The 27495-nt window shown below is 39.9% G+C and overlaps 1 protein-coding gene across 5 annotated transcripts in view; it reads right to left on the minus strand.

Annotated features, from left to right (window-relative positions):
- Nucleotides 1-27495, minus strand: part of LOC110066520 (putative serine protease K12H4.7) — a 149629-nt gene that overhangs the window by 4381 nt on the left and 117753 nt on the right. The window contains exon 9 of one of the 5 annotated variants that reach the window (XM_089293416.1): nucleotides 6228-8680. The exons of 3 other annotated variants lie outside the window; for them this stretch is intronic. In XM_089293416.1, coding sequence (XP_089149542.1) covers nucleotides 8445-8680 — 236 coding nt within the window. In that variant the 3' untranslated portion in view covers nucleotides 6228-8444. Of the gene's footprint in view, nucleotides 1-6227; nucleotides 8681-18821; nucleotides 26893-27495 lie in introns of those variants that run through there. One more of the 5 variants, XM_020773745.2, reaches the window with a different exon arrangement.

Here is a 27495-nt window from a genome sequence, read left to right on the forward strand (position 1 = left end):
TAAATTGGGGAATCTTTAAAAGCGGGAATCTTTAAAATGGGGAATCTTTAAAATGGAGAATCTTTAAAAGAGGGAATCTTTAAAATGGGGAATCTTTAAAATGGGTAATCTTTAAGGCAGGAATCTTTAAAATGGGGAATCTTTAAAAGCGGGAAACTTTAAAACGGGAATCTTTAAAATGAGGAATCCTTCCTGAAGCATGGATACCCACGATCAAGAAACACAACAACAGGAGAACGGTACAACAGCGGACCAATGAGGGAAGAGCTACTCGCCGGAATAATGGAACAATAGGAGGATCGAAATGCACCAATCACAGCCGACCTTTGTGATATAAATGATACCGTACAATCAGTCGACCTTATCGCCTGAAGACTAGCAGTAAGCAGTCGAAACGTCGCGATCTACATCTCAAGTGACTACATTGTGAGACAAACGATAATACACTTTATTATTGCATCTACCACGATGAATAACAACAACCTTTTCCTCGACATTGACCAGAAATATGGGCACACAGCCCTAAGGTTGATTCGTCAACATGAGCGTTGCTCTCGCAAGCTCGCACGCTATACCAACCATCTCACCTTTCTCACAAGGTGTATTAAGAACCACATTGTTCCAAGAGATCCGCAAGTTCGGCCGCCAGTTCCCACCAGAGGCGCACGCAGAGTCGCTGAACTAGCATCCATGAGATTCCTGAGGGAAAGAATCAGACTGACGCAGAGAGCCAAGGCAGATACGAAGAAAGAAGCCGAATCAACAGCACAGAGTATAACATCTGCTCTTTCTGCGGATGACGCTGCAGAGGTACTCAACAAGGTTAAATCCACTACCCAGCGAGTCTTTAATACCACCAAAGACCGTCAACAGCGCAAGTTTGAGAAACCTTTGCGAGAGAAACAGTCTTGTTTCTCCTACAACTTTTGTTGACAAAACAAAGTGGGTTATCAACTTGTCATCCAGGACCCTTAACGAAGCTGAGGTGTCCCTACTGAAGAAAGGTCTAAATTTCGCCGTGACTCCTACGAGCGTCCCAGCCACCGAGATCATCACCAAAATTGAGTCAGCAGTCAGGCCACTAGATGCGGAGCGAGCAGACACAGTCAGGAGATCCGTCAACACCATCCTTCAACAGGCACAACCACCCACGCCCAACATCACGAAGGAACAGCAGGAGGCTCTTAAAAGCTTAAAACAGGACAACTCAATCATGGTCCTTCCGGCCGACAAAGGACGTGCTAGCATAATCCTGGACGCTGAGACATACCACGCAAAAATGTCAGCGCTAATTGATTCCGGACCGTACCAGCTGCTCAACAAAGATCCGACAGACCGCTTGACCCGGAAGCTATCTGAGAAGCTGCTAACCCTGAAACGGAGTGGACACATATCAGAGGCAGTTTGTAATAAGATCAGACCTCGACACAAACAACCACCTAGGATCTATGGTTTGCCAAAGATCCACAAGGCCGACACACCGCTTAGGCCAATTGTGTCGTGTGTCAACACCTTTGCATACGACCTGTCTGCTTTCTTGGCTAACGTATTATCTCCTCTTGCAGGTAACTCGAACTTCACAGTGAAGAACTCAACTGACTTCGCCTCCACCATCGCCAGTGAAGAGATCCAGGACCACGAGATCATGGTGTCTTTCGACGTAGAGTCACTGTTTACCAACGTACCGATCGAGCGCGCCGTACAAGCCGCGCTACAAAAAATGGAGAACGACGCAGGCCTGGCTGACTGCACGACACTTACACCAGTTCAAATCGCGGACCTCTTGAATTTTGTATTAAGATCTACGTACTTCCAGTACAACGGATCGATTTACGAACAACGAGACGGTACAGCCATGGGGAGCCCTGTATCCGCGGTTATTGCTAATCTCTACATGGAGATATTTGAAGAACAAGCAATAGAGTCCGCACCTTGCAAGCCTAAGATCTGGAAACGCTACGTAGATGATACTTTCACCATCCTGGATCGGGATAGAGTTGACGTCTTCCTGCAACACCTGAACAGTCAACAACCATCAATCCGTTTCACCATGGAGATCGAGAACAACAAGATCGCCTTTCTCGACACGTCAGTTTACAGAGAACCTGATGGCCGCCTTACCACCAGTGTCTACAGGAAACCAACACATACTGATCATTACCTAGCGTATGATTCACACCACCCTCGTTCAGTAAAGCGCGGTATTGTGAAGTGTCTGTACGACCGGGCTAAACATCTCGTCACCAAACCATCAGTAATCGCTGGAGAGAAGAAACATCTGTCATCTATACTTGTTTCTAACGGATATCCCTCCTCTTTTGTACAGAAGATCACAAAGGCACGAACAACCCCAAGAAGAGAGCCTGTCGCGGAATTTAAATCCACCGCCGTTTTACCTTATGTCCAAGGAGTTTCGGAGTCTCTCCGCCACTGCCTAGAACAACAAGGCATTCTCACCATCTTTAAGTCCGACACGACACTTTGGTCACACTTAGTGCAACCAAAGGACACCGTCAACCCGGCTAAACAAGATGGTGTTGTCTACAGGATTCCCTGTGAGTGTGGCAAAGTCTACATCGGGGAAACAGGGAGATCTATGCAGGAGAGGATCAAAGAACACGACAGGGATATACGACTTGCCCGAACCCAGACCTCTGCCGTTTCTGAACACACCCACGAGACCGGCCACTATCCTATCTGGAATGAGGTCAGGTTAATTGATCGAGATCCTCACTGGTACACACGTAGGGTCAAGGAAGCTATTCACATAAGACTTCACCCTAACAACATCAACAGGGATAGTGGAATTGAAATTCCTGAAGCATGGATACCCACGATCAAGAAACACAACAACAGGAGAATGGTACAACAACGGACCACTGAGGGAAGAGCTACTCGCCGGAATAATGGAACAATAGGAGGATCGAAATGCACCAATCACAGCCGACCTTTGTGATATAAATGATACTGTGCAATCAGTTGACCTTATCGCCTGAAGAAGACTAGCAGTAAGCAGTCGAAACGTCGCGATCTACATCTCAAGTGACTACATCGTGAGACAAACGATAATACACTTTATTATTAGTGTAAATATGCAAAGACTCTTGCTAAGAGTCAGGTCACAGCAATTTTTCTTATGCCAGATATGCAGATAAATTTTTATGGAGATGCCCAGAAACCAACAGAAACATCTGTCACTGAGTTTTGCTACAAAAGCATGCATTTATCTCTGGAGGAACTCAAAATCATTTCAAAATAATTTTTTTTTGACACTTTAATTGTAATTCACACTACTTACAACCAATGGTAGGTCTACTTACACTATTTACAAAAGTAATACAATTACTAAAGTCCATTGCAATACCGACAAAACGTTTTCAAAAATAATACCTTTTCTAATACATGAACTGTTCAGATAGCCAAATTCCCCGAAATAAGTCACTTTTTTTAACCAACATGACAGCTCTCCTGCTGGTCATGTAAATGCCGCACCACGCAAAAGCTTAGAAATCCAAGCGTAGCTCTGTTACAAAACCAAGAACCCATATGTTTTCCTTGCCATATATTTGTTGTAAAGTCGTAAGTCCTTCCATTAAAGCACATGATAAGGCTAGGACAAATATCTATCGCTGCGAAACTCAATTTAAAATCATCCCAAGCCTCAGTCCAGTGTTAAGATGAATCCAGGCGGTTTGATTCTTCAGTCAGTGTAGCAGATCTCAGAGAATGAGAATCGAGATTTGAACCGCTCCACTATCTCGCTAAACCGATGTGCTTTAATAGCGTGCAATATAATTACAATGAATAAATTCCACAACTGTATTTGTACTTGCTAAGTTGATATATAAACAGCTTCCAGTGTAAGCTGAAAGATTCCTGCTCACTTTTCAGTGAAGATTAACACTTTTTAAAGATTCCCACTTTTGAAGATTCCCCGTTTTAAAAATTCCCGCTTTTAAAGATTCCCCTGTTTTAAAGATTCCCTTTATTAAAGCTTCCCCATTTAAAAGATTCCCGCTTTTAAAGATTCCCGTTTTAAAGATTCCAGCTTTTACAGATCCCCCATTTTACAGATTCCCGCTTTTAAAGATTCCTGCTTTTAAGGATTCCCCATTTTAAAGATTCCCGCTTTTAAAGATTCCCGTTTTAAAGATTCCAGCTTTTACAGATCCCCCATTTTACAGATTCCCTGTTTTAAAGATTCCTGCTTTTAAGGATTCCCCATTTTAAAGATTCCCGCTTTTAAATGTTCCCATTTTAAGGATTCCCCGTTTTAAAGATTCCCACTTTTAAAGATTCCCGGTTTTAAAGATTCCTCATTTTAAAGATTCCCGCTTTGAAAGATTTCCTGTTTTAAAGATTCCCGCTTTTAAAGATTCCGCAGGTCATTCCCCATTCCTCGATTCCCCATTTGCTATTTTAAAGATAGCCGTTGCAAAACTGACGAATCAGTGACTCTTGCTACATGGTCAGAATAAACAAACAAGAAGCCAATCTAGTGGCACGTCCAGAAAATGTTTGGGCCTATCTTTTCTTAGTGTCCTCAGCAGCATTTTAATATCTTGCATTAATGGCAATTCATAAAAATGGGCATTCTTAGCAAAGATTTTCTTAAGGCTGGTTTTCACTAGCGAAGGAGTTGTAGTCATAATCAGAAGCGTAGAGCGGTACGCTCCAGTGAAAATCAAACCAACGGAGTCAGAAGCAGAACACTGCATCCGCTTATGACTCCATCGCTTACGATCTAGTGAAAACTGCATTGTCGGAGTCGCAAGTAGAAGCAGAAGAATAAACCAATCACAGTGTTCGATTCCAGGCCTTGTGATTGGTTGGTTCTTCCACTTCTGCTTCCGACTCCGACAATCTAGTTTTCACTGGATCATAAGCGACGGAGTCGTAAACAGAATTGTAAGAAATGGAAACGTTCTGATTCTTCTGACTCCAATTCCATCGAGCTTGACTCTGCTTCTGACTTTGATTTTCGATTTTCACTAGGTCGTAAACACTCTAATGACTCTGATTACAATTCCGACTACGACTCCGTTGACTCCTCTTCAAATATTACTGAAGACTTCATGGCGGCAAGTTAAACAGCAAATTAATTAGATAAGACTTTCAGGTGACACAGTGGTTCTTTTGTTTTGAAACAGATTCCTTGTGCAGTTCAGGAAATACAGTATGCCATTAAAAAAGGTTAACTTATGCCTCTCATAAGGTGACAAAACTTTTTTTTATGTAACTGACTTTTTGTCACCAAAAAACTCTCAGGCGATGGGAAGGGTAATGTGACAAGGAAACGTCCGCTGAAATTCTGGAGATTTCATGGCGTCTGGTTGTTTCAAGTCTTCAATTAGGCAATGCTGTTTACCTTTCATAATGTTGGGTCTATTTTTTTTTCGAGGGTCGAGGGTCGAGGGTAATATTTTTTTCTGAGGTTTTCTTTTCAACTGCCACAAATCGTAGGAGTTGTGAATCGAAGGCTTGTCAACCCCATTTTACATGACCATTCAGTACATTGACATGTATTTGCTTTGTCATAACACCAAACCTAATGTGGTAAAATGTTGGCATGACTTCCTGTCACATGATCAATTGAACTTTTGAATAAATTTTCTGAAATACATACCGTAACTACTAGCTATTACAAATAAAGAGCCCGGTGGAGGAAACGTTTAAAAAAGGCCTTCCCATTGCTTACAACTGCAGGTCAATCAAAATTCAAAGTTTTGACAATCAAACTTCAAAGCTTACCCGCCCACTTGGGAACGTTTTGGTGCCACTCTGCAAACACTTGAAGAGAAGCAAAGTCAGCAATGTGTATGGGCATTTTGCCTTTTGCAGTTTTGAAAATCAGAATGAATGATAGGAAATCAAGAGAGAAATTTCTGTCTGATATTGACTGTGATCTTTTACAATATCCAGGGGAATTAAGGAAGAGTTCACCCTTGACCCTCGACCCTCGACACAGGACCCTCGACCCTTGAGAAAAAGATAGACTGACCTTACAGCCAATACCATTAAACTGACCGATCACTTTCAGTGGACCAGACTCGTAACACCATCGACTGACGAGCACAATTTACTTGACTCTGAAGATGACTTCGGTTTGGGTTGTTGAAACGTCAGTCATCAACAACTGTTCTTTTCAAAACTACCATCACGGATTATTGACAATCACACAATGAGAACTAAAGAATGTTTTGTAAGCTACACCTATGGTGAAACAATTCTATTTTTTTTTGCACTGTATATTGTAACCAAAAAACTTGCTGGATTAACATTATCATAACTGTTGAGAGTCCAGTGAGTGCTGCTACCTCCAATTCACAAAAAATAACTCTTGCATGAATTGTGTGCCTATGTTTTTTACCAAAACCACCAAATGTGTGGTCCAGAGTGAATTGTCAATAAAGAAAAAGTGGAAAGTGTTTTTTTCTTACAAAGTTCCAATACAAAGATGAAACCTGGTCTATCCCATTGATAAATTGATCCATATTTAGCCCTCAAGGTGGTGTTTATTGCCACTTTTTGACTTTTAAAGTGCTCAAAGAGTCTCTATATCACTGTCAATCAACGCAATTCTCACCATGACACAATGGCTACAAGTTTTTCCTTTTCAGTTGTCATATTTTGATGAAAAAACAGAAATCGTACTGTTCTATGGCAAAAATCTCTCTATCACCTCAATAAAATGGTTTACCATTGCAGATGACCTCATAATGACGTCACAGTAACATGTGCATATCATTTTGATAACGGCATTGTACAGAGCACATAAAATTTGATATCAAGCGATGGTTTAAGTGCTTTTTAACTTTTATTGTGCGAATTTCCAATGGTTTCCCATTGGTAAACATTAGCATAGAAAAGTTAATTAACTAATTCTATTTTTAATGCTCTACCATTGATAAAACATTGAGAACTCATGACATGAAGTTAAAAAGCATGATAAAACACGGCATCGGCAAAACCCGGATCGGACTGGACTGGATCACGGATCGGATCACGGACCAGATCACGGATCGGATCACGGATCGGATTACGGATCAGATCACGGATCAGATCACAGAAAAAAAAACAAAACAAAGTTTTAAAGAAAAAAAAATCCCCCAAAAAATCAAATTGTTTATAAGATAATAATAAATAAAAAATAAAAGTGGAAGACTAAAATATGTTAAATGAAAATAAGAATCCCGAATTTGATGCAATGACATGTTAATTACAGAGAATGACAAGAGGTCATTTAAAAAGCCACGTAACTGCTTAATTTACGACAAATTTAAATTGTAACGAACAGGCAGATGTAGTTATATTTGAATGTTAGTTGGCTTGAAGCTTGCGTGAACCTCCCATTCTCGTTTTTGAAATTGTTGTCCGTATCAGTAGCTAATTCTCGGCTACATTTTCATGTCAGATGTGAGCGTTACAGTTGGCGTTACGGTTAATGAGAAAACTTATGTACGAAAACTTATGGAGATGGCTTGCTTTAAAGGAGCTACGTCACGATTTGCGCTTCTTGAAAAAACTAGCCTAGTTTTTCGAGTTCATCATTTGCAGTCCTCGCTAATCTTTGCCATCCTTAACGATCCTCATGCCGTTTTGATTTGTTCTTGCCTCTTAAGTGTTTTCTATCCTACAACACGATCATTTTAAGGTTTTGTTCTATTACAATCCTAAAAATGACTCTAAAAATTGTGACGTAGCTCCTAATATGTTGTTTACTCTGGGGTTGCACTATCATTCACACTATTGATGTTATTCCTATAATTTTTTGTAAAACAGCTATATTTCCTTGAAAAACAAATGGTTTGTTTCGTTTTATTCCAGTGCGAAATATTGTATTCCAAACTCACATCTTGTAAAAGTATAGACTTGTCTCAAAAATGGAAATTGTTTAAAATCATCAGGTGTTTAATTTTTTTTAGTGTTTTTAGTTTTTGTTTCGATTCATACGTTCGTCCTATTATTACCATGCTGACTTGTTTTATGACAGTTTACCTTTGATGCAAGTGAATATACGAAATATCATTTATCTGAACTGCGGAGAAAGATATGAAGACATGATTGATTATCGCAATTATACACACAACTTAAGCGGTCGTGAAATTAAAGCCTTAAAAAAAATTCAGGCCTGAATGGGACTCGAACCCTTGACCTCTGTGATACTGGTGCAGTGCTCTACCAACTTAGCTATCAAGCCAACCGGGAGTTGATCACATTGTGAGTTCGTAATATACCCGTAGATGGTGAAGACTGCAAGTGAATATACGAAATATCATATAGTTGAACTGTGGAGAAAGATATAAAGACATGATTGATCATCGCATTTAAAACCCAACAGCTTGAAAAAAATTCATCTGGGACCAGCTCCCAGTTGGCTTGATATTATAAAAGAATAAAGGAATATCACAACTAAATTAAATAAAATGTTCTGCTTACAGTAGTCACTCTAGTGTAATTTGCTCAACAAAATTTTGAATTTTGAATTTTTTTCCTTGATCCGATCCATGATCCGATCCGTGATCCGATCTGTGATCCGATCCGTGATCCAATCTGTGATCCGATCTGCGATCCGATCTGTGATCTGATCCGTGGTCCGGTCCGTGATCCGATCCGTGATCCGGTCTGATCCCGGTTTTGTCAACGCCATGATAAAACAAGTGGTCTTCTGTAATTTTGTCTGTAAAACAGCATGCTGTTAACAGCTGAGAATGCTTCAAACACAAGTGTGATATAAAAATGATATCATAACACTTGGTAAACTGTTGGTAAACCGATAGAAACGTGCCTTCTGAGTCCAAAAGTGACTTTTATAACATAGTGTCTTGTTTTAAACCTATTGTACAAAGTTTTTGCTTCCTTTTTCAGTTAAGCTTGAAATAACAATTATTTAATGCAGATAAATGGAGTTTTTTCACTGGTAACCACAAGTAACCACGGGTAACCAAATGATGGTTAAAAGGATAATCTTCATATTGATTTAGTCCATTCGTGGATACTCGTTGATATTCCTGTACAGTGGTCATTTGAATTACTCCAAGATCGCCTACTTTGGGAGTACCACTGGTAGTTTGTATTTCAACAATTACTTTATTATTTCGCTCCTTTTACGGAGAAAAATACGGTGGAGATAACCGACACCCCAAATCGGCAATGACATGCACATATGTCACACAAGATTAGACTTCCAAAAAAGTTGATAATTTCCTTAAATTAATGTACTAATAAGTAAGCTTGCCATAATTTTCCCATGAAAAGAACCCGGATACTGGGATAAAGCAATGGCAGATGTTTCAATTAAGTACCACACCAGTTATTTCAGCAAAACCAAGTTTACTGTTTTAGACAATGGGTGACAAAAGTGTTGAGACACTTGGCAGTAAAATTCGATTTTAGAGCGTCTTGGAAACATCCCCCCCTCTCCCCCAAACATTGTTGACTTTTCTATTTCTTAGACTACACAGACCACAGCGCCTACACAACATTGAATTGGGGGCCCGGGGGTATCAGAGAATTAACGCTAGATGTAAATGAAAAAGAATAAGTGCTTCAATATTGAAAAGCGTCATTTTCTAAAAGTCTCACCATAACTTTTGTCGCCTATTGTAGTCTTAACAGTAAAGAGTAAGAGAGTAACTGGAAGGGAGGACGATTGGTACATTAGGAAAAGATGTATACTTGAAAAAGTTCAGAAAGTCCACAAATGGCAGAAGGTCTGCGCTAAATGATTTCTCGCATGCTGTGTCTCTTTCAACTAATTGTTATATAGATTTTCCCAAGCCTAAAAGGGGATCTCCCATAAACTATATACAATAACCTTTGAGGAAATTTACCACTAAGCATTTACCAAACTAACTGAATTGAACCAAGTAAATGAAGAAATCTCTATAAATACAATAATACAAAACACTATGTGCGAGTGCCAAATAGAAAAACCACTGAAATTCTCAACGAAAGATTGCTGAATGAAAGAAATGTTAAAGAAACTTCGTCTAAGACTGATTATCACAGAAGCAGAAACCCCTCCAAAATTTCAAAAACGTGCGTCTTTTCCATTCAGCATGTTTAGGTCATTGCATTCAGAGAACGCAAGCCTAATTTTGACCTGTGGCTTTCCAGAGTTAGTTTGCCTGTGCACAGTTATTAAAGCAAAGTAGACCACAAGTTTTTATGGTTTATAGGCTGATAAACCACGTGGGATGTTGGAAGAACACGAGAAGAATTTGTAAATCATGAGCCACAGGTGAGTGATTCATGAATTCTTCGAGTATGGTCTATTGCTTTTATATAATAATTCAGAAGACACACGCAATTTCCATGAGTTTACTGTCACAATAAACCATAGCTGATTGACCAATCAGAGCACGCCCATTCATTTAATTATTGTATAAATGCAGAAAAACTCCACATTCTTGCAAGGACACCAAAATGGCCACCCCGCTTGATTTTTGCAGGGGCACGTCACGGCCAGTAAACTGGTACCATTTAATACTAAGAAATGTGACTACATGTGATAAGACACATGTGGAACATGTGAGCAGGCCATTTGAGCTCGCTTTTGCATTGGAGCTTTTCGTAGTATTGAATAGAAGACCCCCTTGACTTCTTCCATTCAGTTGCCGTAGGCTTCCCTATTTTGTGACCTCAGCGTTGGATTTTGGTGAATTTAAATGCTTTGATGGTAGCATTTATCGAAATCTGAGAGAATTGTCCTTTGTTTATTTTATATCTTAACGAACACAAAGATTTTAAGGAAAACAATCAATTTTTTAAGTTTAAAAGACATGTTTCGACTGAACTTCTGTCATCTTCAGTGGAATGAGTGATTACAAAGCAAGTTGAATAATAAGTAGACAAAAATGCTTATTAAGACAAATAGTAACAACAGAACGTGAAAAGGTGTAAATTAAAAGGATAATTTTAGATTTACAGGGTGTAATTGCTGATTGAGGCAAGGTAGTTCTTTTTGAATATGGATAGCCTCCTTTATCTTGAGTTGAAAGCTAGTAGTGAAAGCAGTCTATTGAACACAATGAGCGACAACGTTCAGAATTCTGAAGATGTTTGAAGATGTGAGAGGCCCTGTAAACAGCTAAGTGCTCACGTACGCGTGTGGAGAAATGTTGGGAGGTTTTGCCGACATAACAGGCATTACAGCCCGCACATGTAAACTTATAAACCACACGTGAACGAAGCCCGCAGGGGATAGGGTCTTTCACACCAAAAAGGTTACCTATCTTAAAGGAAGAAAAAACTAATTTGATGTCTAAATCATTACAATAGCGCTTGATTAAGTGTCGAATCTTCTTCTGAGTGATGACAGAAAAATGGCCTATGTACGGCAGCTTAAAGTAAAACGTGGGCAAGGTGGTAAGGGGGTAGCCCCTGGGACAATGATTGCTTTGGGTCCCAGTGATGTAACGGTTAACCACTTTTTCAATTAGATGGGAAGGGAAAAGGTTCTTTTTGAGAATTTCAGTAAGCTTGGTTATATCCTCATGTAACCCCAACCAAGTGTTGTTGATCTTGTAGGCCCTGTCAACAAGAGTCCTAATGAGACCTACTTTGTATGAGTACCAGGTGAAGCTGGGTTATTAACTTATTATTTTAGCTTCACCTGGTACTCATACAAAGTAGGTCTCATTAGGATTTTTGCCTTTTTGAATTTTACGGGTTGAGGAAATTAAACTGGGAAGCTTATTGGAAACGGGCTTCTTTATCGGGACAGGGTGCTGTTCCTTTCTTTTCTTCCTCACGCTTTTTTGCCACCCAACCCCTACCTACGCCTGCAATGCAGAATGCAGGCTATATTTTTCAGTGTGATTAGACAATAGGTAGTCAGCGGCTGCTTACACAAGTCTGTTAGCACCGCTATTACGTCACTCTGTGCTGTTGTCGCAGTGTTGTGCCTTTTTTGACGAGAAATATGTTCAGTTGTGAAAGACCTTTAGAAGAAGGGAGATTTTTTTACATCAACGAAGGTCTTTGGTTTATTATATGCGAAATAAAATATCATGCTACATAAAATCCCTGGGTATTGATTTTATGCGAGTAGTTCTAAAAATAACATGTAGTAAATATTAATGCGCTATAGATTAGGAGAAGTTGTGAAGGGAAGGGCGAAGCCACAATGCTTATTACCTGTTTTACCCATGAGAGCGTGAGATAAGAGAGAGGGGATATTCACTGATTAAATTTGCAGAAGGCGTTGGCAGGAGAAAACCTGTATTAGGCGGACACCCTCGGGACCCTTGCTTGTGTCCACTTAATACAGGGTGTCCACTGAAAACGGGTTCCCTCAGAATTCGTCTTAAAAGGGTCATATCAATATTGGTCAGTATTAAAGACCTTGAAAGGGACAAATAGCATTCTGGTGAACCATTGATAACTCTGAAATACCGCATTTCCATAAACAATGATAAGTATATGAGGTAAAGAGATTTAAGTATACAGTGACAGTATCTATATTGATCGAATCATGGGAAGGTTCACAAAATCAAACAAGACCAAACATTCTGTAAAAACAAAACTGAATAACAAAATATTGCATGTCTGTGACAGCTCAGTTTGTTGGCAATCTATTAAAACGTGGACAAAAAATCATGCATTCTTTTTGCACTGTCTGTTTTATTCAGGTTTCTAACAATAGAAATGACCATAAAAGTCAAGTTTAAGGTGTCCGCGTCCACTTAATAGAGGTGTCCGTTGAATACAGGTATTTTTTACAGTGAATGTGGGAAAAGAAAAATGGGACTTGAATTTCTGTCCGCCTAATAGAGGGTGTCCGCTTAATATGGGGTCTGCTTAATACAGATTTGACAGTAGTTTTGTTTTTTGCTTGTCACGGAAGGGTTTTGAGTGAGATGTTGTTGACGTTGTTAGCTGTCTCTTATAGTTTTCCTCCTTTTGATGCACTGAAGTTGATACGATCTTGTAAAGAAAACCAGATTAGTGTGAAATAGTTTAAATAGTGACTTTGAACGTTTATTTCGTTTCTATTCATTTAATCTGTTATTTGTTAATTTCGAGTGATTTCCGGTCAGCGGTCGTTACTTATTTAGTCTTGTCATTGCTTACATCACTACTCGGGACAGTACTAAACACGTTTTTCGTTCCCGCTCAAAAACTCTCTCAACATGACCGCCATGTTTGTAACGTTGTTGAACCAAAGTGAAATATAGTTGAGTTCCTATCGCTGTTGTATTTCCTGCTTCCACACATTTTTGGTGCTGGGACCAGGATGGAAGAATTATCGAAACTGCTGGCCTCTAGAAGAGCACACAAGGCATATTTAACCAAGTTAAGACACAAAATCGATGAGACTGCAAAAGGCACAATTACCCACAATGAGATTGCTCTACTCAAGTCACTCGTTGACCAGCTGAAACAAAAGAGACAAACCCTAAAGGAACTTAACGATAAGATAGCAGTTTTACTGGAAACTCCTGAGGAACTCAGAGCAGAAATACTCAATGCAGAGGAACTAGACAGCCTTATCATGGAGAAAGTTTGCGCCACCGACAATTTAATTGAACTCGCCAAAGGGAACCTCGGTCAACACGTGTTGTCTCACAGTCCTGAGAATATCAGTACTCCGTCAAGTTTGCCGCAAGGGGGACAAGAAAATCAACAACCCATTCCATCTATGTCGCAAACAGAACAAGAAAATCAACAGTTCAATTCACCCCTGTCGACTGGAACGTCAGGTAGCGATTTGCAAGGTAACACAGCCGCCTCAGCAGAGAATCCTCCGATTACACCGCCGCTGATGAGTACATTCCAAACTAGTCGTTTACCTAAACTTGTATTGCCATCGTTGAATGGGAACCTGCTTGAATGGCAATCGTTTTGGGACACTTTCCGGTCTGCAGTACACAATAACTCTTCAATCAGTGATGTCCAAAAGTTCAATTATTTGAGAGCACAGTTACGCGATGGAGCTGATAGAGTCATTGCCAGGTTGCCATTAACCAGTGCCAATTATGCTAAGAGTATCCAGTTATTGAAAAAGAGATTCGCTCAACCCCACAAGATCATCAATGCACACATGGAGGCGTTGCTCATCCTTCCATCACCCACTGACCATTTAACTAGTTTGAGGCTTTTCTACAACTCAGTTGAGACACACATCAGGGGACTTGAATCACCAGGGAAGAAAAACAGAAACATATGAAGATATTCTTGTCCCCATCATTCAGAAGAAATTACCTAATGGGATTAAGAGGAATCTAGCAAGACAAAATGGAAACAAGGAGTGGCAACTTGATAATTTGTGCAAAGCAATCTTGAATGAAACTGAAACCTTAGAAGCAGGTCAGAACAATTCTAGTGATTATGAACTCAGTAGCAACTCAACAACTGCTGCTACTGCTGCATTTTTCACTACTTCAAAGCCATATACACCCGTTCTCCCTCCTCTCACTGATTAGCACCCCACCAAGCAAACATGCCTTTTCTGTAAGGGCTAACATAGCCCAAATGATTACAATGTTGTGACAGATAAGGGAAAGAGGTACTCCATTGTAAGTGATGCAAGGGCATGCTTTAACTGTCTTAATCACCATTCAGTATCTAAATGCAAGTCACGGAACCGATGCAAGGTATGCCACCGAAAGCATCACACCAGTCTTTGTCAAAATGTAGAACCACCTCCAGTGTCATCCACTAAACCAGCAACCACAAACAAGATTTCAGGTGCACCCACCACAGACAAGACTGTAGCACCTTCAGTCTCGACCTACCACATTGGTGATTCTGACAGACACATGCCCGTTCTGCTGAAAACAGCTGTTGCTTCTGTTGGAAGTCACAACAACCACATCAGTGTGCACATTCTATTCGATGAAGGCTCTCAATGCTCCTTCATTACATCAGATGTAGTGACCAAACTTGATCTGAAACCAGAAATGCAAGAGACAATATCTCTGTCAACTTTTGGTGGGAACACATCATCTGTTAAACGCATTGACACTGCTACCATTTATCTCAAAACCGCTCAAGAGGAGACCATTTCCATTTACGTGATCATTGTGCCAACGATAGTTGCACCGCTCACTACTTACACTGGTCCCAATGTAAGGGACTTGCTACATCTAAAGGGGCTGTCATTAGCACAAATTAAAGTTGAGGATTCACCTTTCACAGTTGATATTCTAATCAGTGCTGATCATTATTGGGACATTGTGGAAAGCAAAGTTACCAAGGGTCCAGGTCCCACGCAGCCAAATCAAAGATAGGGTACCTCCTCTCGGGCCCCCTGTCCAACAGTAACCATTCAGAAAACCTGAACACTTCTATTTTAAATGTTGTGACTGAGCATCATCAAGAACAATTTGATTTGGAATGTTTCTGGTGGATTGAATCAGTTGGTGTTCAGCCAAACTCCTCAGAAGAAACGCCAGATGCCTTTCCGAAGTATTATCAAGACTCATCTATCATGTTGGAGGATGGCCGGTACAGTGCAAAGTTACCATGGCGACCAGAACATCCCCTTCTACCATCAAATGCAGAAATCACTAAGCACAGAACCCGCTCCATGATCAGAAAACTGACTGCAGATCCTGAGAAACTACGCATGTACAATGACATCATCCAAGAACAACAGTCTCGAGGCTTTATTGAAAGGGTGAACAATCCAGATATGGCCAACAGAGTGTGTCATTACATACCTCATCATGCTGTCCTCAAGGACTCTACCACAACTCCCCTACGCATTGTGTACGACTGCAGCTTCAAACGAGGTGAACAACCCAGCTTGAATGATTGCTTACAGCCAGGCCCTCTGCTTCTCAATGACCTTACTGGCATATTTCTACGCTTCCGTCTCCACAAGTATGTCATAACTACAGACATTGAAAAGACATTTTTACATGTAAACCTAGACCAAGCCAATCGAGATGCCACGCGATTCTACTGGCTATCTAATACAGATGACCCGGAGAGTGAACTCATCGTGTACCGATTCAAGTCTGTTATGCTTGGTGCCACAAGTTCCCCCTTCATCTTAAACGTCACCCTCAACAAGCACCTCACGCAGTCTACAGACCAAGTCAGCATGGATATGCTTAGGAATCTGTATGTGGACGACCTCACCTCAGGAACAAGTGATGATGGTTCAGCAGTCAACTATAACCAAGATGCCAGGAACAAGATGTCACCAGTGGGCTTCAATGTCAGGTCATGAGGTTCAAACAGTCCTGGTGTTCAACGTCTTGCAGCCAAGGATCAAGTTGTTGACACCAGCCCAACTAAGAAGGTGCTTGGCATGCTTTGGAACATAACTTCAGACACTACGATTCTCATGCAAACAAGCAACCTCTACCACTCCGTTGTCACCAAGAGAGAGGTCTTACAAGAAACAGCAAAGGTCTTTGATCCACTCGGCTTACTTCAACCACTCACCGTTGCTGCTAAGATTCTAATACAAGAACTGTGGAAGGAAGGGATTGACTGGGACGACCCCCTTCCACCTTCTCTTGATCAAAAATGGTGTACTGTAGCAAAGGAGATAGGAGATGCAACCAAACTTGAGTTCCCGCATTGCTACTTCACTTCTGATGTCTCTGTCGATAGCAGTGGTACAGAACTACATATTTTTGCTGATGCAAACCAAAAGGCCTATGGAGCTGCCGCTTACTTAGTACAGTACAGCCCAAAAATAATGCACGCATAAGTGGCGCAAGAAGTTCTTGCGCCGCAAGAACACGCAAACCGCCGCAAGAAGTAAAAATGTTGTGTTTTTGCGGTTTACCCGCAAGAACATTCGAAACACAAGAAGTTGAAAACTCTAACCGCAAGAAGCTGCAAGAAGTTGTTGCAGGTCAAACAGTCTGTTCTTTTATAAGTGCCATGTTGGTGGTCGAAATGCTCAGCATTTGCTCACAATGTTATCCATAAGATAAGTCACTGCAGTGGGAAGAGATATATTTCCAACAGCTGAGACCAGATCTGGATTTATGTTTGCTTATACTTTGAAAATAATATCGAACGCACTCGCTTATTACGTACTCGTGTGTTCATGACACCTACGGGAAAAAAGCCCTTTGATCACTTGAACATTCTGCTGGCAGATTATGCGACAATCACAAAACGTCTCCAAACATACAAACATTGAACTATGATGCAGTCAGTCTGGATTTCAACGCTTTTTGCTTCTGAATGCAAAATTCATTATCATTCAGAAGTGTTGTTGTCTTCTTGCGGATATGTGAGCAAAGACAACTTTCGTTCAAATCGCACACTGAACCACAAAGACTGCGTGTGCACTACGATGTTGTAAAATTTCTTTAAGAACTTTTTGTAGAGTTAGTATTACAGGCGAAAAGCTCTTGCAGAAAATATATTTTGTGTTTCTAAACAAACAGTAATCAAGGAAACTTGAAAGTTGTCTATGGAAGCGTACTTCGTAAATTCTACCCTGTTTGCAATGTGGTAAAACATTACCGGTATAACTATGGTTGTGATAAGCACATAAATGATCTTCTGAACAGTGAATCTCATGAGTTTGCCTTATGCATTCCTCTCATTTTGAAGAGAATCCCATTGAACAAAATCTTTTAAGACAGCATGCACTGATAACAATCATGTTGTGACGCCTTGAATTTGCATAAAGTCTTCAAACATTACTGATGCGTGAAAAGTCACGCTTTTGTCATGCATGCATGTAGTCCTGTTCTTGTTTTTGCCGTCTGAGAAGCGTGCTTGTTTCAAAATTTGGGTTACACTTGGAAGCTACTTCCCAGTAAATAAGTGTTTTTTTACCTTTGTTCCGGACAAAAAAGCCATTTAAAATAAGCTCATTTTGCACCACTATCACACCGCGGGTTGGGGACTCTGGAACACATTGTAATAATATTATTGTAAACAGTAAAATTTCCTCCATGTTGCCGAAAAACAAAACAAAGTGAACCCAGCATCTAATTCAGAACCAACCGACAAAAAATGTACTGTTACTAAACTAATGAAAATAATTATAATCCAACAAAAAGCCCAAGGCCTTATCTCTATAATCTGTAAAGTTATTTTGAGACACTCTCGATTCACAGGTTGCTTAGCATGTGACCAAAATCTTCCCACTGTCAGTGATAAAATCTACCGACTGATTCATTCGCGAACGAAAACTCTCTCCAAGGAAGACTTCAACAGCGTATGGACTTTATATGGCTTACACTTTAGTACTTATAATATCAGTCACATCAAACTTCCCAAGATCTCTTGTGTAATGGTAGCTGTATACATAGTAAGGTCGATGATTTGTTTGTTAGTCGGTATGGCTGAGAATCAACTTCTTCTGTTATATTTGTCTACGTTTTGATGGATTGAAAGACAGCTTTGTAGAACATGTTAACAGCAGCTCACACCGATCAATGAATTCAAAGTTTTATCAAACACACATCCGTTCATTACTTTTTCTTTGGCCGTTCGGCGGGGATCAGTCCAGATTCGAATTAAGTTAGGCTCATGAAAAGTTCATTGTCTGAACTGAACTTTAGAGTTTAAATTGTCAAGAGTTAAGAATTTGTCGTTTTAATACTTCTTACGGTAAGTGCTGGCGCTAGTTCTGATTTTTACTTATGTTTGTTAGTTGTGTTTTTTAGAACCCGTCGCCAAGATGGTATTGTCTTGATACGGATTTTCGCGTGCTAAGATGTTAGCGCAAAGAAGTTCTTGCAGGTTGAAAATCCAACCGCAAAGAAGTTCTTGCGGTTTTAACTTCTAACCGCAAAGAAGTTCTTGTGTCTTGCAGAATCCAAGTGCAAGCGACCCACAAGCCGCAAGAAGTTGCTGGCTTACGGACGCAAAAAGAAGTTCTTGCGCATGCATTATTTTTGGGTTGTACTGTACGTGAAAACCAGTCGTCGCTAGCCATGGTGAAGTTGCGTGTTGCTCCAACAAAGAAGAAACTCACCCTTCCAGAGCTGGAACTTATGGCAGCTCTAACAGCTGCATGTTTAGCTTTATATCTTCAAGAACAAGTGCAAGTTACAAGAGTCACATTGTGGTCTGACAGCCAAATTGTTCTTCATTGGCTCAAAAGCACCAAGTTGCTGAAGCCGTTCATCAACACTCGCATCCAAGAAGTAAAGAAGCTGACATCTATTCCCAACTGGAAGTACTGCCCTACAACTGAAAACCCCTCCAATCTTCTCACAAGAGGGATAACAGCACATCAACTGAAGAATTCTTCACTGTGGAAACATGGTCCCACCTGGTTGCAAAACAGATCCCAGTGGCCCTCGTGGCCTACAACAGAGGTTCTCCACTTATCAGCCCCTGAAACCTCTACTGATGGGCCCTCTGCAAACAGCACAGTTCCAGTTCAACAACAAGGCCCTCATTGCCTGATCAATCCATCAGATTTCAGCAGTTTGCTAAGGCTTCTACGCATTACAGCCTATGTTTTCAGATTTGTACAGCTTCTCCAGAAGAAAGTCAGCCAACAAGGTCCAGTTACAGCTATGGAATATGATCAAGCCATGACGGAATGGGTGAAGACTTGTCAATCTGTTGTCTTTCATGCTGAAGTTGACAGCCTCCCCTCAAAGTCATGACACCGTACAACTTTGGTGCGTCAACTTCGCCTTTTCCTTGATGACGGTGGTCTTCTACGTTGTGGCGGCAGAATACACAACGCACCTTTAAGTGGCAATGCCAAATTTCCTCTGCTGTACCAAGCAAAGACCACTTCACAGATCTAGTAATTCACTCCACCCATGTCAAGCAGCTTCATGCAGGTGTCAACTCAACACTCACCGCCCTGTGTCAACGTTACTGGGTTCCTTCTGGCTGACAACATGTCAAAACTTTAATTGACAAATGCGTAACCTGCAGAAGGGTTTCGGGAACAGCCTACAATGCACCAGACCCACCCCCCCTTCCCAAGTCAAGAATGCAACAAACACAACCCTTTGAGGTCACAGGAGTGGACTACACCGGAGCTCTGTATGTTCGAAATGCTGGAATTGAAACAAAGGTCTACATAATTATGTCTGTTTACTTGTGCAACAACCAGGGCTATTCATCTTGAAGTTGTTGAAGACTTGACTGTTGAAGCCTTCTTACTCGCCTTTCGCAGATTTGCAAGTCGCAAATCTCTTCCAAGGAAACTAATATCGGACAATGCCTCAACATTTGTATCAGCGAACAGTGACCTAAAGGATCTGTTTCAATCTCATGCGCTCAAGGAAACACTCGCTAGGGAAGGTATTGAATGGCTATTCATCCCAAAGAAGGCGCCTTGGTACGGCAGGTTTTGGGAACACCTCATCGGTCTTACCAAATCCAGCATTGAGAAGGTACTCGGCAGAGCTGCAGTCAACCTGTGCACTCTTCAAACAATTGTTGTTGAAGTGGAGGTAATTCTTAATAATCGCCCCCTGACCTATGTTTCCTTGGACATTAAGGATGAGAAGCATTAAGCCCCGCGCATCTACTTTATGGCCGACGAATCATGTCACTACCACATCCACTATTAGAGAGGGATGAAGTGAGTGATCCCACCTAGCAAGCAAACATAGATTTCCTGAGGAAGGCAAAATGCGTCACCTTACTGATTCAACACTTTTGGCAATGTTGGCGTCACGAGTACCTCACCTCCCTCCGAGAGTGCCACAAAGGTTCAGGAATCAACATGGAATCTGTGAAGGTTGGCGATGTAGTTCTAATCCACAATGACAACCTGAGAGTAAACTGGAAACTAGCACTTGTCACATCCATTAACAGAGGTTGCGATGGACTTGTACGTTCTGTCAATTTACGTACTGCCAATGGAACAAACCGCCCTATAACAAGATTGCATCCTCTAGCAGTTCAAGCAAAGGAAATACAGTATCCCACAGAATACGAAGCAACCACAGTAGAAACTCCAACTCCTGTGAGAAGACCACAAAGAGATTCAGCACGATGGGCTATGGGAAGAATTGCAGACTGAGCTAAGGACATTTGCATGCCCCCGGAGGATGTGAAATAGTTTAAATAGTGACTTTGAACGTTTATTTCATTTCTATTCATTTAATCTGTTATTTGTTAATTTCGAGTGATTTCCGGTCAGCAGTTGTTACTGTATTTGGTCTCGTCATTGCTTATGCCACTACTCGGGACAGTACTAAACAAGTTTTTCGTTCCCGCTCAAAGAATCGCTCAACATGACTGCCATGTTTGTAACGCCGTTGAACCAAAGTGAAATATAGTTGAGTTCCTATCACTGTTGCATTTCCTGCTTCCCCACTATTAGCTAAAAGCACGAACCTGAGAGGCATGAATTGACCCTTGTTGACCTTATTAAAGCACTTAGCCTTGTTAACACTATTAAGAGGGAATCCACCAGAAGTTCGAGTAACTAGTGGACAAAAACTTTGTACCAACATTATTTACATTGATAAGTTAATAAAGATGGTGAATTTTAAGCTCGGTAATGAAATGTGAAGGTGAATTAATCAACATGACACAAGCGTGGGACAAAGAAAAATTCTGAGTCCCCGAAAGGAATCGAACCCATGACCTCCTGAACACCGGGCGGGCGCTCTATCCACTGAGCTATGAGAACTCAGGAGAGCAAGGTCATTTAACTGAGTTCATATATGATAGGTGTCCTGCATACTGCTAGGATCAACCCTATCGAATTCATCGTGAGTAGTGATAAGTTAATAAAGATGGTGAATTTTAAGCTTGGTCACCAATCATATACACCCGGACACCTATCATATATGAACTCAGTTAAATGACCTTGCTCTCCATGAGTTCTCATAGCTCAGTGGATAGAGCACCCGCCCGGTGTTTGGGAGGTCATGGGTTCGATTCCTTTCGGGGACTCAGAATTTTTCTTTGTCCCACGCTCGTGTCATGTTGATTAATTCACCTTCATATTATTTACATTGTATTGCAAACTTCTGTGCGACTGTTTTAAATATCTCCTCGAAAGAAATCATTTCTAACAACACGAAATGTCGAAAACAAATGTTGAAGTTCGTATGAAATACTTGAAAGTACTGGTGAAGTGAAACTGATGATGAAATTTTCCCTGTGTTTGCACAATTTCTCTGGACTTTGAAATTTATTTCCTCGACTTTCCATGAGAAATTGTTTTTGGTGTTATTTCAGGCAAATATTTATATGTTTAGCCTTTAGAGAAGGACTGTAATATACTTGAAACAAGACGCCTGGCTGCGTGAACTTGGGCTTTCAATATTGCACATCTGGAGTTATCTTTAGGGGACTGCTACATTGTGATTGTCACTGTTGTCACGCAATTTTGTTATTGCTAGTCATGAATAATTCTACTTTTGTGCTTTTGTCTGCTGAGTGTAATGAATGTTGTTATGGTACTAGAAAACAATCAAAATGATACATTACCATATAGGAGTAGGTTCCTACAAATGCCAAAGGTTGAAATTCAAGGACTTTTCAATTACTTTGAAGGCCAAGTTTTAGAAAATTGAAGGACCACTTTTGGAATGGTTGGCATAAGCAATTTTGTAATGATTTAATATTATTTCTCAGCTTTTCCATGAAAGTACTGTAATTTTCAACTTGAAAATTGCTTAAGGTAAAGCATTGCTAAAATCAACCCCTAGTCCTCAAATTCAAGTACTTTCAAGGCCTTGAATTTTTTTATTTTTAAATTCAAGCATCTTCAAGGACTTTCAAGGCTTTTACAAACCCTGAGTAGGTAATATATTTGCCTTAAATGGCAAGGAGAAGGCAACAGGGTTGTTCTGAAAATTTGAAGTAGGGGGAGAATAACTTCGAGTAGGCGGCTGACAATTCCAATAAAAAGATGTGGAGTGGTTTAATTGGAGCCACGTGGAGGGGGGAGGGCGACCGCAACCTTTTATTGGGGGGTCCGGGAGCCTCCCCGGGAAAATTTTGAAATTGGGGTTCTAAAAAGTGCATTTCAGTGTATTTTAAGCAATCATGGTTTTGTTCTTTTGTTAAAGAAAAGCAATTTCACCGAGAAAAACGTACATGTAATGTATCGTGTTAGCTGAACAGGTTAATCATCGTCATCTGTATCAAATTTGAAAGAAGTATCAAAAACGTCAAAAACGTTCTCATTTTGTGGTCAATCATGCGTGTAAAAACAGATGAGAAAGCCAAACGAGAGAAGAGTTTTGCTGGCATTGAAGGTACTAGATTGAGGTTTTACATTTATTTTGTTAAAAGACAAGTTTTGAATGGCTTTAACACAGTGCTAGGAGTGGAATTCATTGAACGTGATGAAGCTTGTGATTGGTAACCATTGCAAGTGCAAGCCTGTAATACTTGGTGAAGTTTCCCGCAGATTTAAGCTCAGAATTTTTTCTGATTAAGCGTGCGTACCATCCTCAACGTTTTGAACCTTTGCAGTAGCTTGAATTTTTCGTTCATGATTTCAAAAGTGATAAAAATAATACAATCAAACTTAACTTAAACTTGACATATTTTGCAAATGTTTCGCTTTATAATGAAGCCTTGAAATAGTGCATGTATTTATTCATACTTCCCTGCTTGATAAGCTTACATCCTACTGCGATAAGCTTACATCTTACTGCTGCTGAGTTTAAAGATTGTGTAAGATCTTGCAAAGTTTGTTTCTTTTGTTGAAAGAAATCTTTGCAGTTATTTGTTCTTGAGAATCCTCCATGTGCAGGCCAAGCACTGGGTTGCATGTCGTTGTGTTTAAAGATCTAATTAAATTATGTGTACATTCACTGGAGATAAAAGAACTAATTTTAATTATATTTTTGAAAGAAGACAACTTATGACCTTCGTTTGTGCCATCTCTAGTTTCTTTTCAATTTATCACTGGTACTGAACAGCGATTTCTGGGTTTTTCGCTTCATTTTCAGAGGAAAAACTGAGCTTTAACTTAACCCCTGCTGTCAAATATTTCAGTGCTGCTGTCACGGCTCAGTGCCCATGTCATGTTTTTGGCGGCAATTCTCACAGCCTGAATGATTTCAGATTTCTTTTATCTTACTGCTATAAGAGTTGTATTTTTTAATCGCTACGTATTTGTTGAGAAAATTTGACATATTGTTCTTATGCTTAATTTTATTGACGGATAGGCTCACATTGTTACAAATAAAAAATTTTCACAATTTATTTACTATAAGTAGCTGGTGCGCCAGGGATGACTAGATGGCGAATTTCGCCGGTCACTGGAGCTTGCGGAGAACTCTGAGGCAATTTTTTATCTATTATTGGTGTTGAGTCATAGTTTGTTGCTAAATGTTGACCCAAGGGGAGTTGTCAGGAATCAGTAGATTAAAGCAATAGTACTGTTCAATAGTTCATAATTATTGTTTTTAATACAAAATCCCTGAAACCACTGCAACATTATATAGCTAGAGAGCATAAATTTTGGAAATTACGTATAACAAAACTGTAACAAAACGATGGAAATGTCTCAATATTTGGTATCAATGCTGTGTTGTTTTCCTGTGTATTGACCGGAAACAACAACAAATAAGTCTAATGGAGGAACAATTCACAAGTTATAACATGAGGTTCAATGTTCTTTGTTCAGTTTCTTGGATGATCTGTTCTTGTTTATATTTTGATTAACATTTTTGCAGTTACAGAATGTAACCCACGTAAAACAAAAGTACACCTATACTGGTATATATTATCATTGTCGCCAAGGGAAATGTTCATGTTGGCGGTGATTTGTCTCTTCATTCAATCTTGTTCTTTTGTAGGATGACAGACAGTACTGTGAAATTGTCGTCATATTCGACTGCAAAGTTGTCAATGAAGAGTAATTTCTCGGCTAGAGCATTCTCATCAAAATGAAGAACATCTTCGTTTATCAGTTCTTTAAGAAGTTTATCGATCATTTTTAATGTCAGTGAATCTTGCTTGTCCTTTAAAACTTCAATGGTAGCAGATAGATCAAGTGTACACTTTGTTGCCTTGATAGTCAGTCTCAAACACATTTAAAAGTGCGGGTAATTCGGTCTGCATTAAAAATGATTGTCTGGTTAACTGAGACAAACTTGAATACAACTGATTTCCAATATTCATTATTGACACCAGATCATTAGCAGAATTGATGCCTTGTTTGTTATTGTAAATCAAAGAGCATAAACTCATTGCAACACATTGTTGTCCTGAACTTTGTCAAAATACCAACTCATTAGCTTGGCTATATGGTGCCGTTATTGTTTTGCTAGGGTCAATGTACATTGGAGTAGGACCAGGGTTTTTCTCTATATCTGAACTCAGTTGAAATTTACAATAGTTTGATACGTGTGTCTGACTTTTATAAAGACACATGGGTCTATTACAAGAAAACATTGATAAATACCGACTTGCTCCATACTTCAATTTAATTATCCTTTGATATACCCTCACAGAACAATTCAACAAATACTTCTTCTCATGTTGTGCAACTTTATTTAATCTTACCCTCTTCGTATGAAGCTTACAAACATTCTTTGTAACTCTTCTAACCTTCACATGACGACGTAGCCAAGAGGACTTCAGTACGCTTAGACGAATATGCTCATAAACAAACTCCTTCAGTCTCCTGCCCTTTCTTCTGAGACGTTTCAGAGTAGCTTCTGGTATTCTACTGGGTTCTCGATCATGTCTAAATACACGGTTGTGTTTATATGTAAACATAATATGAGATAGCTCGTTTGATATAGCTGGTTTCGTTTGATATTTCTCGATAGAAGGTTCACTCGTAAAGGATCGCTTGTAAACTGATCTTTTGTAAAGTTCGCAGACTGGCCCATTCCAAAACGCTCCAATAGCCATCAAATTTCTTTGCTCTCTTCATCAAGTGAGGAACTTTCCACGAAGGCGGCCGTTACTTTAAACCACGCTCTCTAGGGTTCATTCTACGCATGCGCATACATTTCATGCATGCGCTGTAGTTGAACTGCGTTTTGTGACTGGACGCAAAAAAAAAAATGGAGTCGAATTTATACCTCGGGTGTTTCCTTCAGATTAAGGCCGAGTAATTATTCTGGTACAAGGTTTTTGTCCACTAGAAGTTGAAATTGCTCAGTTTCCTATTGGATTTCCTCTTTAAAAACACTATTCAAAGGCAAACTAGTTATTTTGGAAGCCACTCGCAAGTGATTTTAGATAGTGTTTACATTTAGAGCGTTTAAGTTAGTTGGGGTGTGTGTCCATTTCATGCATGCTCTAATTCACGGAAAATGACGATCGAATCAATGACATCAAAAATTGTAGGGTTTAGATTTTCCTACACATCATTCGTTTACCTTATAAGTAATGGAATGTACACATTGTAGCACATCATTTGTGTCAACCAAAGCATCAATTCATTCCACATTTTATATTGTGTAACAATTTGTTTCAATTTCTGCCCATTAGAATTTATGTCTTGGCTCCGAGAATTATAACAAATTTTCCACAATACGACATCGTTGTCCGTAATTGGTGCTATGTGCTCCACAAATGAACCTTAAAACGTGGTAAGGCATCCTTTGCATTATAAAGCTGATACTTCACTGGTATTGTTCAACCGAGATTCACATACTAACTTTTGATCTTGAAAAAGCAACAACAGGGTATCCACAAACACTGTTCAACTGTATTTCTAACAATGCAAGTACAATGTAAGTAAAATGCAAGTACAATGCAAGCGCAATACAGTCTTTTTCAGTTTCTAAATGTTTCTGACAATCCCTAACAATATGTCTCACTTAAAAGTGTTGCCTTCATCAATCCGTTCAAGCCCATATAAATGCTGGCTAGCGAGATATTGACTTGCGAAAGTACAATTACTCCTTTCGTTGTATAAGGCAATGCGCGCCGAACATTCAGGCTGATAAATTTTAGCTTGCGAAAGCATACCAGCCCCTGTGCAATCTGTACTAACCACAACCCGAGTCTTAATATGATGGCTTGTGTGAGCACAATAACTCCCGATATGGAGACCTGAAGGAATGATGAAAGAAAGCAATCAATAAACAATACAACTGCAATCAATATTTTTAAAGCTTACACGACAGTAGGAAGCTGGATTTTCCATAAATGAAAACAGACAACGTACCGCATCGGCAAAGCAAGCTACAAAAAAAACCTACCTTGGCAACTGAGAGCTTGGAAAATAAAAATGAAGTATCTTAAAACAGATAAATGGTACACAAAAGTGAAGCAGCCAACACAAAGGATGCAGAAAATCCACTCGCACAAGCCAACTAGCACCCAATCTTCTTATATATAGGATCTAAACTAGTTTTCAGTCATCTTAGTAAAATTCCTTTTGATCACATGACTCTCGTAAACAGACAAACTTTTAGCTGCCAACTTAGTGTGAGCTTTGCACACAATAGAAATACAGCAAATGAAATATAGCAATTAATATCCCAAAGCCAAGGCGATTCAAAGTCGTGTTTGTGAACATATAAGATAAATAATTGTCTTAGTTATGTCACAAAAGCAGTCATCTCGCATCCCGATGAAACAGGCCACGTTTGTGATGATTTGCATGGCACAGAATCATAACTGCAAATGAGCGAATGATTGAAAACTCAAGAC

Source organism: Orbicella faveolata, unplaced genomic scaffold, assembly GCF_042242905.1.
Source record: "Orbicella faveolata isolate gen_17 unplaced genomic scaffold, um_ofav_v1 contig_25, whole genome shotgun sequence".
NCBI lineage: Eukaryota > Metazoa > Cnidaria > Anthozoa > Scleractinia > Merulinidae > Orbicella > Orbicella faveolata.